This window comes from Brachyistius frenatus, unplaced genomic scaffold (genome assembly GCF_029030835.1).
Source record: "Brachyistius frenatus isolate BFR_SWC_R1_liver_20210118 unplaced genomic scaffold, ASM2903083v1 Contig_96, whole genome shotgun sequence".
NCBI lineage: Eukaryota > Metazoa > Chordata > Actinopteri > Embiotocidae > Brachyistius > Brachyistius frenatus.
The window spans coordinates 1,049,318-1,068,111 of NW_027210695.1; the positions used below are offsets into that span (position 1 = coordinate 1,049,318).

Genomic DNA, 18,794 nt, shown 5'->3' on the forward strand with positions numbered 1-18,794 from the left:
TAGTGACTAAACTTGGTTTGATATCCCAATAATAGATCAATTAGATAACTTTTAGATCCAACTATCACAGTCCAGTTAAGGTACACAATTTTACCTTGAATGCTGCAGTTCAATAGAACAAATACAGTCATTTCATTTTTTGTATTTCTTTAGAATTTTCTTTTCTTTTGTTTACTGATGGCTTATGGTACTTTGGAACCAGAATGGGATTAAAACATTCAGTAAATGTTGATTACTCAACTTGGATGAAAATTGGATGAAAGTCTATTAAAGTTAAAAGTGCTTTTCTTTCTTTTAAAATGACAGATTAAAGCTGCCTGTACTCAATAAGCACGTCTTGAACTGATTGAAGCCACTGTTTTCCATAGAAACCTTAAAGGTAGAAAGACAAATCAATAGAGGCCTGTTGCATGAAATGGGAACGGGTCTGTAGAAATATTTCTGAAGCAAGAGCAAATGAAAGGAGTGAAAATGTTTCAGAGATAATGGACGGTAGTCAGAGATTCGCTGGTGGAGAGACGGCTTGACAGTCTTTCTTTTCGGTGCATTTGTGAGAGAAGATAACATGAAAAGATAAAAAAAAAAAAAATACAAACAATATTGATGACAAGATTGATTTAAATCAGTTTCGTCCCAACACAAACAACTTCACTGCATCCTTTAGTGAAGCTGATGGACTTCTGTTTGTTCTCACAACCACAACACAGATTCAGTCGCTCAGACTGCCTCATATCCACCATGTGAACACCAACTTTAAACCAGCTGCTCACTCTGACATCTAACCTTAAAAAAAAAACCTTTGCTCAACCTCTTACAGTGTGCAGATCAAAGGGATTATGTGAAATGCCAAAATAATATAATCTTCCTGCCTCCCAGCAAACGCAGGGGGGCCATCTTTCATTGTATGTTTTAGACAGTGATGGCTTCTCATATTGTCCCGCAGAGAAAACTGCCACATTTAAGGAATCCAAGCATCCATCTCCTCCTCCAATCAATACCGACTGCACTGCAAAACTGCCCATTGTTGACAATATTGCAGTGATTTGTTAATCCGGTACTCATATTTGAAATCATACATTTTTTGTATCCGTTATGAAACATCACTGACACGTTTCCAATGCAAATATGATCTTTTTTCTAAAAAAAAACAATTAAATGTAAAATATGTTTTCACCTTTTCTTATTTTGACTTCTCTTTGACTGTGAACAAACAAATAAAGAGCCGGAGAATCAGACTTTACTGAGACATATTTTATTTTCACCCGTTTCAATGAAGAACATGAAATGATTTCGTGACAAAATGAGATTTTTACAGTGTACAAACAGAGCGAACGTGTGTCTCTGCTGCCAGTTTAGGCACCCAGTATGTTGTTGGCAGGGCCGGGCTGTGATGCTCTGCCTGATTATTGGTGAAACCAGAGGAGGAGGAGGGAGGCGATAATCCGCGCACAGACGGAACCATCTGAGCCGCGAGCAGAGCTGCTTGCAGCGGGCGTGGGGACACCATGGAGCCGCTGGCTTTCACTCTCCATTCAAATCGCTAAAAAAAAAAAAAAAAAAAAAGGACACAGAGAATATTCATCTGCATGCGTGTCGGAACTTGCAAAGAAGACGAGAGAGTTGCCTTGTTTTCACTTTTATTATCGCGGAGCGTTGCGCACATCTTTTTCCTTTTTTTTTTTTTTTTTTTTTTTTACCGGAGCGCTCCACCTTCTGATGCCCGGGAGCGCAGCCGCAGAGTCGGGTCAGGAGCTGATCCGAGTCCCCACCTCGGATCGTGTCTGAGTTTCTGTGAAACACACTACCCTCGGCTGGTTTAAAAAAAAACAACAACAAAAAAAAAAACACCCCACTGGATCACTTCTGGATTATTTGCCCACCAAAGGGATTATGATTTTCTCAGACATGAGTACGGGGACCAACTCCCCGAAGGTGCATCCACCGAATGGGACAAGGTTTTACACATTCCAGGCAAGTGAACTGCGTGGCTTCAGTCCTTCTTTTTCCCGTGTGTGCTTCGTTACTCACATGTCAACTGCTTATCTTATTTCCGTGCTGTTTTAATATGTTGCCATCACTTTTGTTTTTCTGTAAGAGGGATGGTTTGAGGCTTTTATTGTGGCATACTATATGAATTTCTGCAGAGCTGCGTGTGTTGGGTGTTTCCTACCTGCATGCAGACCCTCAGACTCCCGAGATAACTCAACCCTGATCTGTTACGACTTTCAATTTGCAGCCTCTGTGTTTTGCATTTAAGCTGGACAGAAAGATGGAGTCAGAAATACTCTTTTAATAATGTTTTTGAATTGACTTAAGTGAAATCAAAGTGTATGCTGAGAAGTGAATATGCACAAAGAAGGAACATAAGGAGCTGATATTTTACTATATTCCCGCTTATAAAATTTTAAAAGACAAGATACAAAAAGAATAGAGCAAAACAATTTCTAGTTTCGCACTTCCACTTGCTAAATAAAACATCTGAGATTAGAATCATCAGGAACCCTAATCCGAGTTCATCTCCATTTCCCTTCAGTATAATGGTGTTTAATCATTCATGATTAGCCCACTGTATCTCACCCTCTGTATGTAGTTGTGTCTTTGAATTGTGCTCTAATTCTATCTGCCTGAAATAGGGACAGATGTGTGCAGACACAGTGGCCTACACTTATTACTGTACGCTGCCTTGCCTGTGCATAATTGTACTCTGCCCAGAGCCTGTGCATGCATGGCAATGAAGCGGAGTCAGTGGATATTGATTGAGTGTGTATTGCTGTTGTAACCACGCCAGTACTTTCTGTTTTCCTGTGGGTGGAAGGAAGAAAGGAAGGAAACATTTCAGTGAGTGCGATTTAAAAAAAAAAAAAAAAAATTATCCTGTTTCGCAGCACTCCTCGAGAGCCTGCTGGTCGCCTTTCCAGTCAGGAAAAAAAAATAGGGTGATGATGGTGGAAATTTTTGCATCCAGGTGCAGTCAGCATGCTTTGATAAGATGCTGCTTCACTGAAACCGAATGGAAAGTGGTTTGTGGGTTGACTTTCAAGTGAGCTGAAGTGCTGATCGGAGCTCAGTTTCAGAGGACATGTTTACGTAGAAATACACCTGCCTCGTCAGTTCATCAGTCAAATCACAATCTGGGCCGGAAAGAGAGACCAGTGTCTCATTCCTACTTGCAAGTTTTATTTTTTTTCATATTTGTTTTCATGTTGGTGGTGATATTTTTAGTACCTCTTTGTTTTTATGGTAAGCAAGGAAGAAAGGCAAGAGACGACAAAAGCTCAAAAAGGCACAGTGTCATTACCTCTTAAATCATTTCCTCCAGTTCGCCCTCTAACCACCGAGCCACCGTGACTTTAACATTTGAAGATTTCCCTCCCTTCGGTGTTTGTCTGGGGCGTCATAACCTCTGCTTTACCTTTTCATGTCAAATCATTAGTGAAGAAAGGCTCCCCGCGGGCTTGTACCTGTTGGAAGAAGCTCCTCTGATATCGCATTATCAAAGGCGTCCTAGCTCTCAGATTATAGTCCCAGGAAATCCCCATAAAAATGAATTATAGGGAAAGTCACTATTGCTCACCACTGTTTTTCTTCTACCTTTGAGGAGAGATAAGATCTATAATGCCTGGTTATGTAAAAACTTGCATGTGCAGCCATTCAAACGGAGCTCCACTCAAAGTGTTTACCAGCTACTAATGATATTCATTTTACGAGATTGCCCTTCTTAGTTTGCAATTTTAAAAACGGCCGGGGCAAATTGAATTAAATTGCAAAGTAGGTGCCTTTTTGAAGCCTCATCCGCTCCATCAGGGTGATGAAGTTATTCAATTTCTTTAGTATTCACCGCCTGGCTCTGTAAACATGTACCCAGAAGTGTCAGAGTTTGCTTAGTTTTGGGAGCTCGCTGGTCTGCCGCACAGCTGTGTCTACAGTCTCCGTATGTTGCTCCAACTTTCAACCGATATTTCCTTAACGACATTCGGAGGCAATTCAGCTGACACATTATCATGAGGCACAGATAAGAGGAGAATGAAATAGCACTTATCTCTTTCCTCACCTGTAGTTTTGTGGTTGACCTTGGCTCACAGTGTGATGAATGGCCGAGAAAGGTGACTTAGATAGACTAAAAACCAGACAAAAAGTCTGCAGACAGTCAGTGGCTCAGCGGGGGCGCTATATAATATTATGGTGTATAAATTGTGTGCATCCTTAGGTAAATACGATTACAATGTTTGTTTATTGCAGTCCATGCAGTAGCTGTCGAGATTTTTCATTGTTAACCAGAAATATCAACGTCATTATGGGATGATGAAAAAATGTAGGGGCTCACTTGGCTTATGTGAGAAACAAGGAATGTATCTATAAAGTAACATGGCCATCCATTCAGTAGTATATCTGTCTGCAAACAACAGTGACGTCACCCATTGGGTTGTGAACGGCAGCTTTGGGGACTTGAGTTCGGATTTTGACTGTCGCAATTTGCCAGCTCGGAGCAGTTTGGAGCCAGAAGTGACCATATTTGGACGAGCAATGGATCTGATTGGAAAAACCAAGTACAGTACATCCCGCCCACCGGTATCTGAAACCTGACTGCACCACAGGCCTGGCAATCAAACAGACACGCCTCCAAAAACATAGCTTTTTGATGCCTATTTTCTAATTAAGGACAGGATTATTTTTGGATGGACTGCCAGAAAACTGATAAGAAGGACCGACTTTAGCCAACAACACCATAACAACCTGTGGAAAAAAATTGATTGACTTTGTATTTAATGAGAGAAGTTGAATGGGAGTCTATGGAGCCGGAGGCCTTTTGGAGCCGACCCCGAGTGGCACTCGGTGGTATTGCAGTTTGAGGCACTTCTGCATTGGCCTCATTTTTCATGCTGTTGAAGCGGTGTCCACTTTTATACACAAGGTGACAGGGAGGAATGAGGCAAACCTCTGTCTGTGCCATTTGTAGCCTGGTGTTGGAGTGACATTCAGTGAAATCCCACGCTGGCAGTGCTCAGAACCCACTGGGCCACATTAGTCGGTTCACAGCGGAGCTTCAGCCTCGAGTCTCTTTGATGTGACACGAGTTCTTACACTCAGAGCGAGACCGCGACTGTTGTTCTGCCTCGTAAAGTCCGAGAGATGTGTCAGATACCGTTTGCTGCGAGCCATTATTAAAGCAGGAGGTGTTCTTGCGATGTCATCATCAGACTAGACTTTATAGAGCTGTTCTGGGAAGAGTCAGTTGGAGAAACATTGCGCACAATGGATCTACTCCCTTGGCAGTTTTTCTTGTGAGATGAAGGCAGGGATTTGAGCTTTTATGAAATACTCTCACTGAGTCTAAAAGTTGAGTTTAAAACAAATATCATCTAGTGTCGTGAGACTCCAGACACATCCAGGCTGCTGGGATCACAAATCTTCATATTCACATTAGTACCGATACTATTTCCCAGTTTTACCAAGTGTTAATTTAAGAAGAGTCAATTAAAGTTTAGCCCAAGCCTGAATTCTTAGTAGTCGCTTTGTCCATGTCCTTGTATTTAATATCATTATTACTATCCCACAACACCCCGCCAGTTAGACAGAGCTGAGCTACCTGAAAGTGATACATAATTGTTGCCCAGTGTTTGCCCTTGCTTTTCAAATTAGCGCTGCGTGTGATTCAGCTGAGATGTCTTTGTCCTGAAAGCCTCTCTCTCTCTCTCTCTCTCTCTCTCTCGTTTCCCTCGGTCCAAGATGCATTCTTTTCCACATGACCCACGCAGTCACCTCTAGCGTGAGAAGATGTTCTTACAGACAGAGGCTCATACTGTCGAGTTAATTGAAAGAAATTGGATAACAAGAAGGAGGTAACGCTGTCTTGTGAATCTAATCAGAGCTCAGGCAAAGTCGTGCTAGAGTTGGCAGTCAACTTTCAGACAGATTGTCAGATGCATTTTCCTCATGCCTTTGGTGTTTTGGGTTTTTTCTTGTACATTAGTATCCCTCCGGCTGGCTGTTAAAGAGGAAAGGAAGGAAACGAGCTCGTTCTCTCCTCCAAAATAATCCTCTCTTCTGCAGTGAACTGGCATTCGGGAGGTTTATAGCGCCGCGGCCGCCGGGGGAATTTGGCTGAAGAGCTGCTGTTTGGGGTCGGGTTCGTCTATGAGCATCTGTCCTCGCTGCTTTGTTTGTAAGCACAGCCGCAGCGAAGGCCAACCCCGCTTAATCATACCGTTAAAGCTGCGCCTCCTTTTGGCTTTCCCCCTTTTACCGACTGAGAGTTGACAGAGGAGACGAATGACACGGCTGCACGCGCTGATTAAAAAGTGCTACTTCTCATTTAGCTCGGCGCTTACCTCCACGCAGGGATGTTTATATCGAGGCTCAGATACAACTTCTCTAGTACACTACTTAAGCTGAGTGCAGGAACGGCACGGCGCCTCTTATTCAGTGTTGCATCTCGAGATGCAAAAATCAGCAGCAACTACTGCACACACTCGTGCACCTTCACACCTTCACACTCTCGCAGGCACAATCAGGCCCGTGGAGCACAGGGTGACTCATCGAATGACACCAGGCAGCAGCAAGAATGACAAGTAAACATCTAGTTTTCTTGACTTGTCATGGCAATGCCTCAACTTCCTGTTTTTCCCCAGTGGACATAGAAGACCTGAGCGTTTGTTTTCTCACAGACTGAAGTTGAACTTTAAAAAAAAAAAAAAAAATATTGCCAGTAAGGAAGTTTATTTCTTGTTTGTGTGACCCTGGACTGTTGTAGAAAGCTGTTGTGAAAAATGGATTCAACTGACAGAAAGTCAAGTTCAGGAAGTTATTTATGAATAAGTAAAAAAAAAAGCCGAGTTTGTTTGTTTGCAGCATCTGAAATTTGAAAGTTTTATGATTTTGAATACCTTTTGGTTTTGGACTCGTAGACCTTGAACTTTTTTTTGAAGAGTAAGAGCTGAAACAAATACATTATTAATCAGCCTGTTGAAAATGAACTGGCAACTGTTCTGATTATCAATTATTTGTTCTGTTTTTTTAAGCTATTCAAAAAAATACTTTCTTGATCCTTGGTGATATTAAACTGATCATTTTGAGGTTGGATTGCTGTCTCAACAAAACAAACAATTTGCATGTTCTTGGATATTTTAATATGATTTTATTGACCAAAAACTGAGCTGAATTACGAAGAAACCAATCATCATATTCATCTGCGGGGGAATAAAAGTGTTAGTCGCAGCCTCATATCGTGACACGACATTAAATACTGCTAGAGTTGCAGCTGTAGAGACATTTTAATGCTTCATCTTTGCTTAATTTATTGTGTAATGCAAATGTCCTCTCTTTATCTGCCCCATGTGAACACTTAATCTTGGAAATCCCCATGTGTGAAGCACGATGACGAGCTAAATGCAGAGTCCTGCCCCTTTCAATGATCTCGGCACATGTTTCAAACTGGACTAGTCGTCACGTGACTCCAGGACGGCGCTGCAGGATGACCCGGAGGGAAACATGGACAGCTTTTTTCCACTCTGTCAGGCGCTGTGTTTGCGTGATTTCCGTCGCGATTCGAATAGCACTGGAAACACGAGTGCAGACGCTTCCGCGGTAACGCGTAATTTGTACGTGAAAACACACACGGCTGCAAACAAACGGGAAAAAAAGACACTCCGACGCATGTGATCTACACAGAAAAGCTCACGCACAGTAATAACACCCAGCTGTGAGAGTGAGCTTATCCCCCCGCCCCCCCCACAGCTGTCTCACCCAGCACCCTGTCGCACCCATCCCGCCGCCCTTCGCGTGCCCCACCCTCCCCGTGTCATGTGCTCAGGGATGGTTGATGGAACAACAAAAGGTGGCCGTATGCAAATGAGCGCAAACACGACAAATTGATGCACGGCCAACAGAATGAAGTCGAAGTGCTTGACCTTTTATTTGTCACGCTGGCACGCCGTAATTGCTTACAAATGTCCTCCGACATCGTTACCTTTTCGCACACTCAGACACACAGTCCTGCCTTTCGGTATCCGTGTCCTGCAGCCGGTCTCCTGTGTGATGTGTATACATGTGTGTGTTGTAGGGGTTTGCCCTATTTTTCTTGGTCTTTTTTTAATCAGCCCTCGTGCATTTAAAATCTGGCCGGGGCAGATGGGGAAGGGAGTTTGACCCACTTTGATGGATTCCACACCGATTAAAAGGATGAGCGAGCTTTCGAAAGCAAGAGGCCCCTGTGTGTGTGTGTGTGTGTGTGTGTGTGTGTGTGTGTGTGTGTGTGTGTGTGTGTGTGTGTGTGTGTGTGTGTGTGTGTGTGTGTGTGTGTGTGAACAAGGGACAGGGAGAAGGAATAGAAGACTGCCAGTCTGTGTGTCAGCTCATAAACAGACAGTCTTCATGTACTTTGTGTTGTTGCCCTGGAATTTGTGACCAGACAACAAAAAGAAGTAAAAACAAACTTGGCAATCTTCAAGTATCATGGCTGAATTCATGCAAATAAAATTGTAGCCATGTGGAAATGACTTTATTAAACCTGGAAATGGAGTTATTGTTTTTTTTTTAAGTATGTGCTCCAGGCTATGTAGAGCAAATACCTGGAGTCTCATTTTAAAATTAATAAAACAAACTTTATTTAATGTAATACCTAAAACCAGCCATGTGGTTTATGGAGTTTGCTGACATGGCAGAAAAAACCAAGGCTTATCTGAAAGACTGAAATTAAGTGTGTGTGTGTGTGTGTGTGTGTGTGTGTGTGTGTGTGTGTGTGTGTGTGTGTGTGGTGGTATTTTTTAAATACTGGAAATATATACCTATATATATATATATATATATATACCTTTTTGTTCTTTTATATCTTCAGTATGAAAGAGCTCGGGGCTTAAGGCTATAATCAGGGTAGGAAAGTTTAAAATTTGCTGAATGAAGGAGTTAATGGTTGTTGTTGTTTGTCTTTTCATGAAATTTGATGTCCTTAAAAAAAAAAAAAAAGTTGACTATTTCCTGACCTTTTAATGTGAGACTCATATTTCTTCCTCTCTTTTATCTCACATCATCCTTTAATCTCCTGCCGTATTGTCAGCTACAGTTAGCACATGTTGAACAGCGAAGCATATTTGATACACGGTTCGTACCTTCATACCCTATTTCACTGACACGCATACATGCACAGCGCGGATCCCACAGAGGTTTTAGAGTGGAGGATAGGGTGCACGCACAGGCCAATGCACTCACTTCAATAGAGTCTAGTGTGGCAACAACCTCTCGTCATTGATGCAATTATGGTGTAACCCTTTGCCTGGCTTACTGCAGCAGTGTGATCTCTTGAAAGGGAGAGAATTTCAGTGTGAGGATACAAAGCAGTGAATGTGTCCTTTTTACTTTCCGGGGTGAAATCAAACCAACGTGGATCTTTCTACTTTTTTGTGTGTTTGGTCAAATGACTGATCCGTGAGGCTTTTTTTTTTTTTTTTTTGTCAGTGAGAGTGACAATAATCCAGAAGTTAAAGATGGTCCGCGAGGTGGACCAAAGAAAGAAAACTTTAGAACTTAATATCACAAGATTTTGACCGTGTGACAGAGTTAAAATAGCTGCACACTGTCTGTTTGGGATTGAAAAAAAAAAAAAAAGAACAAGAGAGTGAATCATGGCTGGTAATAAAACCACCCCTACCTCGGCACTGATCACCTCACGAGAGGCTCATTCAGCCATTGACATTGTGTCATTTCACCCAAAGATTCACTGCTCGGCTACCGAGTGACCCGATATCCAATATGTACGACCATGACACAGCGGACAACAGTGGAACTACAACAGCTATTTTCATCCATCTTTTAATCTTATCTTCATCCTCACAGTTGCACAGATGCATACATATAGTGTCCCCATCCTCTGCACATTAAAACAGGGTCACATCCTCGCCTCCTCACCCTGGTGAGAGCCACATTGTCAGCATATATTGTGACAGCTGCCACCATCCTCTCTCCGTCATCTCCAGCTCCACTCTCAGCGGTAAATGGGCCCAATGCGAGGCCTATTTGGAGCTCTTAGAAAATCAGACATGTGGGCAGCAACTAAAAGCCCTATGGTAGGGGAAAAGGATGTAGCTCCTGCTTTGGGTTGTGATACCTGTGCTGAAACTTGCAGAAAATGTAAACTCAAATGTGAACTAACACGTAATCTGATTGTAATTTGAGTGCAACTGCCATAGATTTTGTTGTTTGACTGCCTTACATACAGATATCTTTCACTGATGTTTTTGCCATCTGTATGTAAAAGCCAAACCAATACTTTGGCACATTGCCATCAGATTCTTTCATGACTATACTCCCAGTAGGGTTCCTCTATTTTACTGTATTACAAAGAGCAGCCTCTTTGTAGTAACCTGCTTTACTGATAGGGGCATCAGGTAAACATGAATCATAATGCCCCCTGCTTGAGGCCATTTGAATTGTTTTGCAATTCAAATAGCATGTTCTGCTTATAGGCTGTGCATTTTGAATAAAAAAATAATAAATATAGAGAGGGAAAAAAATAGTTGTTTTCCTAGTAGATGGGGTCCATTGATATTCAGAGAGTGTACGCAGAGGGCAGGCATCACTGTAGCTGTCAGGGTATTGATGGTTTTCTAAGGCTTTTACTGTAATCAGACTGAAAGGATGATCTGATGGAACTATGCCATTTTAATGCTCACACTTCTGACTCTAGAACCATCTTATTCCATTTGTTTGTTTAAGCCAAGCAGCAACCAACAGTGACATCAGCCGTTGGTTTGTAAACAGCCGTTATGAAGCCTCGGAACGTTTTGGAGCCAGAAGTGGCCATATTTGGACTAGCTGTGGGGAAGCGGGTGGTGGATCTGATTCTATCTGATTGGAAACCTGATGATAGGACGTCCCGCCAATCAATAGCAGAGAGAAGGTGAATGGGAGTCTTTGGAGCCAGAGGCTTTTTGGAGCCAACCCCTAGTGGCAGTCGGTGGTATTGCATCTTAAGGCACTTCCACGTCGGGCCTAATTTTTGAGACCCACAATCTACATCCACTTTTATATAAAGTCTATGGTTTATCCATACATGCCGCTTCTTCATGGCTCACCTGATTTCTGGGTGAACGGACATTCGCTGTCCGTGGTGCTGAAACTGGAGTACCCATTCCACAAGGTTCTCCTCCTTGGCTGTTTAACTTTATAGCTCAAACAGGCTCCGTAATGGAGGGAGTGGGGGGGGGTGTTGGGAAGGAGGTGGGGGGGGGGTGTCTTGGGTCTTCCTATAGTCTATAATTAACTCTACACATCTATCTCTTTGTCTTACGACCTTTGTCCTGCTCTCTGATGGTAACGCACACTTCAATTTGTTTCAGTGGCCCATCACTGTGCCCAGTGCACTGGGCTGGATTAAAGGGCCAAACACAAGATTTCTATGCTTTCAATTTACTCTCTAAGTAATTAATTTGCCCCAAAGCCTCTCAAAAGCCTGCGATGTTCAGCTTTAAAGTCCTCTCGGTGTTCCTTTCACCCACACGGTCTCTTTGCGACACTATGTCTCCCCCGCAGTCATTCACACGAGGCGATACAGTATGCAGTAGTGGCCTTTGTGAATAATGCAGTGGCAATAAAATCTCGGCTATGTCCAATTACACCAGCTTTGGCTGTTCTCTTTTACTGCTGCTTGTGTGTGTAGCTCTGTCAGTGTGTGCATGCTGATTATGGCAAGAGCAGGCTACAGTAGCAACAACGCTAATTTGATACCTTTTTAAAATGCAGTCGTTTCCAAAAGTGGATTGGCCTGTTATAAAGTGTAGTTCTCACAAGTCGAAACAAAAGCGCTGCCGTAGTTTAAAGTCATCTGTTGGGTCATCTGACATCTATATGGTCTTTCTTTCTTGCCGGTCACATTGTAGTTCTCCCGATTCTATTAGGTCGGGTGACCTTTGCCATAGATTTAAACACGCTGTCAATAGACAAATGAGAGGCAGTGTACTTAATTAGCAAGACATGCCAAAGAAAGTGAAATGTCACTCAACGAAAGGAAGTCAATTCGTGGTTATTACATGTCCCCTGGCCTCTGACCCTCAGCGTCCATAACAAAGTCAACACAAGATAATGGGCTTTTCTTTTTTTTTGTCTGCATTCCTACTAAATGAAGGGGATGCAGCTTATTAGCCTCAAGCTTTGAATGCTGGTATTTGTAAGTGAATAATGACAATTGATTTGTGTGTATGTCACAGTAGAAGCAAATCCATCTGGTCTATAAAAAGCCTGGTTGTAAAGTTTACAAGGCTGTGGAGAGTCATGGTTTATGTCCGTTTGGATCTGTATATCCGAGGTTTTTCATTCCCTCTCGCGTGTGTATGATGTTTACACAAAATTGCTGCCATCAAACTGCTAGTAAATGCTGCGTTTCAAAGACACAGAGGCAAGTTTCTGTAGCCCATAGGTCTGTATTCCTTCCGCTGCTGCTCCCACCACCGCCCCATCATGCAAAATCAATACCATCCGCTTGCAGGCTCACATGGGATCAACTGCATCAGCTCATCCAGCAGCCGAACAGAGACTCCCTGCTGAGACGACACCACCTCAGCACCTAATGTTTCTCCGTAAAGGCTTGTTCACGGGGGAGTGTCTGTGCTTATAGCCAGCAGAGAAGTTAATTGTCTGAGATCCTCCCAGCTCTCCTCTCCGGTGTGCGGTCGTAGAAACCCTCCCGCCTGCTGCGGTGGCTTTCGCTCTTCTCGGGCGTCGAGCTGCTCCGGCCTAACCTGAGGAATCGAGAACATTTTCTCTCTCTCTCTCTTTTTTTTTTTTTTTCTCTGAATAGATGATTTGTGTCAAGAGCCCTGCAGGTGAGCTGGGAGCAACTAGCCAGTCAGGATTTTTAATGAAAGTGTGTAATGTCACAGCAGGCAATAGGACTGAAGAGGACTTGCAGACGGGGGCACCGGGGAGTTCCTGAGCCAGTTTACCAGGGGCGCAGCAATTAATATGGAAAGTTACTAAGGGACGACTGGATCGGCTACTTTTCTGTTTTATAGCAGTGAAATAATCAAATTGTTTTGGGAAGTTCTGCACGTTGGTTCGAGTTTTTCGATCCGTCACCCAAAATGATTGTTGCTTCCACGTTATGATAATAAAAACATGTTGTGTTCACTTGCGCCGTCATTATAGCGTGGCTCCCGGCTTTTGTGCATATATTATCACAAGATGTGGGAAGTCTGTTTTGGTGGCACAAACCACATGTTGTTTTCCACATGGGGCAGCTCCTAATAGTCTAGGTCCGGCTCCCTGCTGTAAATAATATGGTAATTGTAGTGTTATATCAGTCTGTATTAATTGGAAGAGAGCTTTTGGTTTCCTTCAAGGTACAGTTGGGAGTTGGCTGTGCCGTCTTTCTCATCGCATCCGTTTGGAAAAATTCCATTCTTTAAACAGCTCAGTGACCATCTGATACTTCCACTGATATATTTTCCAGGTATTTACATGAGGAACTGATAACTAACTGACCCACTGGCAACAGAGAGCGAGTGCGAGGCTCAAGTGCTTCTGTTTCCATTCGTTCAAAAGCCCCTTTGTATTCAGAGGTTGATTACATGCTGCAGGTTGCAGCTTTTGAGCTCCTCTTTCAGTAGTTTTGGCAGTTTAGCTCGAGAGTCTCTGTTTTAAATGTCTGACAGGCTGTGTTGGCTGTCTTGAGGTTGTTTACTAAAGGTGAAGTGCGCAGTCAAGTACCTCTTGTTGTACCGCCACCAGCCAAACAATGTTAAAGCTGCACTGTTGTCTCTGTTGAATGAATGTTTGGGGATTCAGGATAAAAGCAAAGCTCAACACTAAAGACATTTTGTGAGTAAGCAAAGAGAAGTTCCATCGAGGGGTTAATTTCACCATCTGTATTTTTAATCTGTTGTCAGAGGGATTTGGGGTTTACGAACGTATGTCTGAGGCACTTTTTGTTGAGGAAATCAAACAATGGCTCATGTTTCTGGGTTCTTCCCCGGATCCCAACGTCCAGAGCCTTTTCATGCAGGAGATGCCCTCTGTGTCCGTCTCTGTAATGAGCCTGATACCGACACAAAGCAGGCCACTGGCTGGCGTTAGCTCTGTGATCTCTGCTAATGTGAACTGACAGCTAGCCCGGCATGGCGTGGCTCTGACCGGGCCCCCGCGGCCCTGCAGGCCATTTCAGCCCCTCACTGGAGGAGAAGGGAGCACCACCTGCTACATGACGATCACTTTAACGTGCGACGCAGCCACTGTCTGCCCCTGCAAAGACCTCAGCATCCCATCCCCGGTTGCCGTGGAGACGGTGACTGCGACTCAAACTGGCGGATTGGCTTTGCCACACCCATGGTGTCTGGAATGAAGGAGGAGGAAGATTTAGAGGGGAAAGTGGGAGATTAGTGCAGAGGAGGAGCAGCTCGCTGCCAAATCCGGGCTTTAACACGTGCAACACATTATTTTCTTTAACTGTTATTAAGTAGTCAGTGTGTCATTGTCTTGAAAGGCTCGTCGGGCCATTACGGGCCGTGGCAGTTGTGCAAAGTGGCTATTGATTACAATGAGTTGACAACGTCTCGGCTGAAACGAATGCATCCTGCATGTTACCGAGAGATGAAGCAGGGCCGAAGCGGTTTCCCTCCTCCTTAGTTTTATAAAGATGATTTGATAAAGACTTTTATGGAGGAAAGTCCAAACATTACTTGGAGATGAAGAAGAAGAAGAAGAAGCAGAAGAGGAGGAGGAGGGTCAGGATGTTGCTCAACATGTGGGTGTTTTCTGCCATGAAACGGCAAAGCAAGCATGAGCTAAAAACAAACTGACAGGCTTGTATAAGGAACTGCAGATTGGAGAGCCGGAGAGCCGGTGATGCATTCAACTCCATCAGCTGTAAGGAAATTGAAAACGTTTGGTTTCATACACATTCAGCAGGCAAGTTGATATTTAATTTTTTTTTTTTTTTTTTTTTAAATCATCTTTTGTAACATGGTATCCAAGTAAAGTACGTACAATTTCTGGAGATCATCATACATGTGTACGGTTTGATTTGATCTCAGCAATTATTGTTTGTAAATTGACACTGCAGGCGTTATGTTATGTCCTATTATGCAATACACATTAACAGATTCCCTGCTGCGCCTGAATACACACGGATGATCCTGAGGTTGCGAATTATTACAGCTGGGATTTGACTGCAGCAGCATGGTTCATTATTCACAAAGCCAGGAGGCCGTGCCCTGCCTGGGAATAGCATCGGCGTAAACTGGCGTATATGCTAATGCTAGGGCTTGCTGTGGACCTACTTTGTAATTATTATATAGTGACTGTGAGGACAACAAATGGAGGATTAAATATAAATATTCTGCCGTTCCGGCGTGGAGAGTGCAGTGGTGCTTTAACCACATAATTGCTGAGGAACAGGATGGATGGAATATATAAAGTATATATATATATATATATATATATATATATATATATATATATATAGAGAGAGAGAGAGAGAGAGAGAGAGAGAGAGAGAGAGAGAAACCACTGACATGACCCACACCCTGACAGGCCAATGATTCAAAGCGTACATATTTGTTTCTCTTCCTTGAATAATTCAACACAAACTATAAGATCAGTGTGCTATTTTAAAGAACGGCTGTGAATGATTTATGCAGTCGGCCCAGGTATGTCGGCGTTAACATTAGATCATGCAATGTATGTTTTAAAGAAAACCTTTAGATGGTCTGTCAATTGCTTGACAGCTGCACTGGAAATGTACACCTCAGCTCTTTTCTCTGGATAAATGTCGGTTCCCGCGTTGCGCGTTGCATATGATGAAGTACACGAGGCAGCAAAATGACAGCGTCTCATCTCTACTAATGAGAAAAGTATTTTGTGTTTGGATTTTAATTATCCCAGGAGAAAGACTCAGAATGCTGACATTGTTTCAAGTTTTGAGATTGATTTTTCCTTCAAGCTTTTCCCTCTTGGTATTTTGGGAAAACACCACGAAAGATTTGGCAGCGCTGAAGTGAATTTTTACACCATTTACTGTTCGTCTCAGTCGATGTCTGCTTTGAAAAAAAGAAAAAAAAAACACAGCAGAGGTGTTATTGCCGAGCAGCTTTAACGAGAGCAGTTGTGAACGAGTGGCTGGCAGCCAGTTTAGGCATTAAATGATGCTTGTACATAACTGCAAAGAAAACCTTTTGTGATTTCTGCGATAGCGTCAGACTGTGGAGGACATTAGTTGTTAACGTAGACTTCTGAGTTTACTTGTTTACTTGCCAGCTTGTGTGAAATTAGTTTTAAACCGGGAACTTTATCGCATCGATTACTTCCCGGGACCTACAGTACATTTAGTTTTTGCCAGAACGCAATGTAGCATAAAAATCAACAAATATTCTGAGCAAATAAAATAAACACGAGGAAAGATAATTTAGGTTGTAAAGAGTTTAATTTGTGAAGCAGATTTTGAAGTTAGAGTGCCCAAAGAAATTCAAAATCGAGATAAACATCTTAAAAGAAAAGACATTGCTGTATCTGACAAACCGCTGCACCATATATTAGGACACTATAAAAACATAAGGACTCGGGCTTTTCATTGATCTGTTGCTCTGCACTTGCATGAACCTCAAGATGTTCGCATGCATAAGAGATAGTTTGCTAAAATCACATGACGTGTGTTTTTCCCCGTTAGGGCTCTTGCTAACGAGGAACCCGATCCGGATCCCCTGACGCGTTGTTGTCTATCAGAGTCTAATGGATTATTCATGGTCATGTTTACATGAGTGCCCCCCACTTAAAAGCACTGAAACAACGTCTGTTACATCAACCTCCGTATACCTCTCAGCACATAAATGTGGAAACGTAGGTTGTGCGCAGTGTGCAGGCTTTAATGGCCGGGCTTTTAGTGTGTCATGGGAACAGTGAGCTGCGTGCTCCGTTTCTGACCTCTGATAGTCGTGCGTCCAAATGAGTGCCCTAATGTGTTTGTGTTTGAGGGGTATCGATTGAGCGTACCCTGCAAAAACAAATTAAACAGTATTTTTCTTCAAATAAAATGAATGATCCGGAGGTCCTGGCGAGATAACAGCACTTATGCAAATCTGTTTTATCAAGTCAAGTAATATTAGAGTGATTAGGATGAAAGTGGTGCAGTGGTTTACTTTATTTCACTGCAATGACATTGATTTCTTCAAAAAAAGAACGAAAATGGAGTTACCTTTGGCAGGTTATCGTACATGTTTGATACAAAGCTTCTATTGGAAGAAGAAGAAAAAAAAAAAGAGATATAAAATGGATTTTTCTGCACCGTGTGCCTGTCTGACAACTTAAGCTACTTTCACATGATCGGCATCAAAGTGCTTAACGCTTCGTAAAACCGTTAATTTTCAATGGCGAGAACGCTGAAGCCTGATTTGGGAGCGACGCTCCGCCTGCCGCAGGGACCCACCGGAGCACAAACGCACAACCCCGACGATTAGTCGTAAACTTTGACCGAGTTCGAGAAGGACTTTTTGCGGTGCAACGGTTTCAGATCGTCGTCACGTGAAGGCTTCTTTTCACCCAAATTAAGAGCTCAGTGTTACATTTGTTCGCAGGCACCGTGCTGTCCACCAGAGGCCTGCTGGTATCCTGCTAAGTAGCTGAAAGGTCTTCTCTGTATATAATAGCCTCGAATCTGTGCATCCAGGGGCGCTTCACCCTGCTGTCACCCCATACAGCTGCAGGAAAGTGTTGTTGTTTTTTTTGTGTGTGTGTGTGTGGATGTTTTAGTTTTCAGAGATCCCTTTGTGCCGTGTGTTTTTTGTGTGTGTGTTTTTTTCTGGGGCTGGGTGGTGAGTGAAGAGAGGAAGTTCATGGGCGTGTCGCAGCTGACAAGTCTGATGTCAGAGGTGATTGACGGCTTCTCTGAGTCAGATGGGAATTGCTCCAAATACAGACGGTCTCCAAAAGCTCCATCCTCAACCAGCCATCACCTCTTTCTCTCTGTCTCTTCCCAACACTTCAATCATTCTTGTCATGCTTTGCTCTTTGCCATTTTTACAAGTAATAACAGTTTATTCTTGCAGTCTCTTGGTTCTCAAATGAAGGATCTCTGAACATCACACTGCAAAGTGAACACACACTTTTTGATGTTTGTTTTTCTGATGGCTCAACAAATAGTGAGTCATGTAATCTTTAAAGCAGCATCTTCATTTGCCAATGGGGCTGTTTTGCTTTTTCCAGCCTTTATTTTAAGGCTTAGTTGAGGATTACATGTTCAGACTTGGCCGTACACGAGAGTTCCTGACCTTTGAAAGGTTGGTGATGGTATAGAAAGTCCGAATTTATTTACTTGATTTTGTGAAAGGTGTCTCTGTCGCAAAACTAGCTGGTTTGTGAATTAGTTTGTATGAAAGACTCAGTGCCGAAGTCACTGACAGATTCTTCCATCATAACATGTCAGACTCCTGGGTACTTATTCTGAATGTGTTGGGTACAAGTGGCTGACACTCTTCTTTTAAAAAACACCCGTCTCCACCCAAACACGGTCCGTCGAAGGCGTCTCAATGATACTTCAATTTGCCGTCATTGAACCCTTTGCCTCGTTCACCTGCGTGTGTGTGTGTGTGTGTGTGTGTGTGTGTGTGTGTGTGTGTGTGTGTGTGTGTGTGTGTGTGTGTGTGTGTGTGTGTGTGTGTGTGTGTGTGTGTTTTGCTCTGTGTATTCCCTCCCTGATGAGATTTCACACTTTTGTGGCAACAGTGATTACTTTATCCTTCCGTAATGCTGATTTCATGCTTGGCATACACCTCGTCACAGATGCCGCACCCAGTTTTTTCGCCACCGTTCTTGGTGGC

At 43.0% G+C, this 18,794-nt stretch overlaps 1 protein-coding gene across 7 annotated transcripts in view; it reads left to right on the forward strand.

The window, feature by feature from the left end:
* Positions 1-18,794, forward strand: part of ppfia2 (PTPRF interacting protein alpha 2) — a 151,314-nt gene that overhangs the window by 55,397 nt on the left and 77,123 nt on the right. Inside the window, exon 1 of one of the 7 annotated variants that reach the window (XM_069711035.1) lies at positions 1,794-1,971. The exons of 5 other annotated variants lie outside the window; for them this stretch is intronic. In XM_069711035.1, the coding sequence (XP_069567136.1) occupies positions 1,891-1,971 (81 nt within the window). In that variant the 5' untranslated portion in view covers positions 1,794-1,890. Of the gene's footprint in view, positions 1-1,793; positions 1,972-18,794 lie in introns of those variants that run through there. One more of the 7 variants, XM_069711037.1, reaches the window with a different exon arrangement.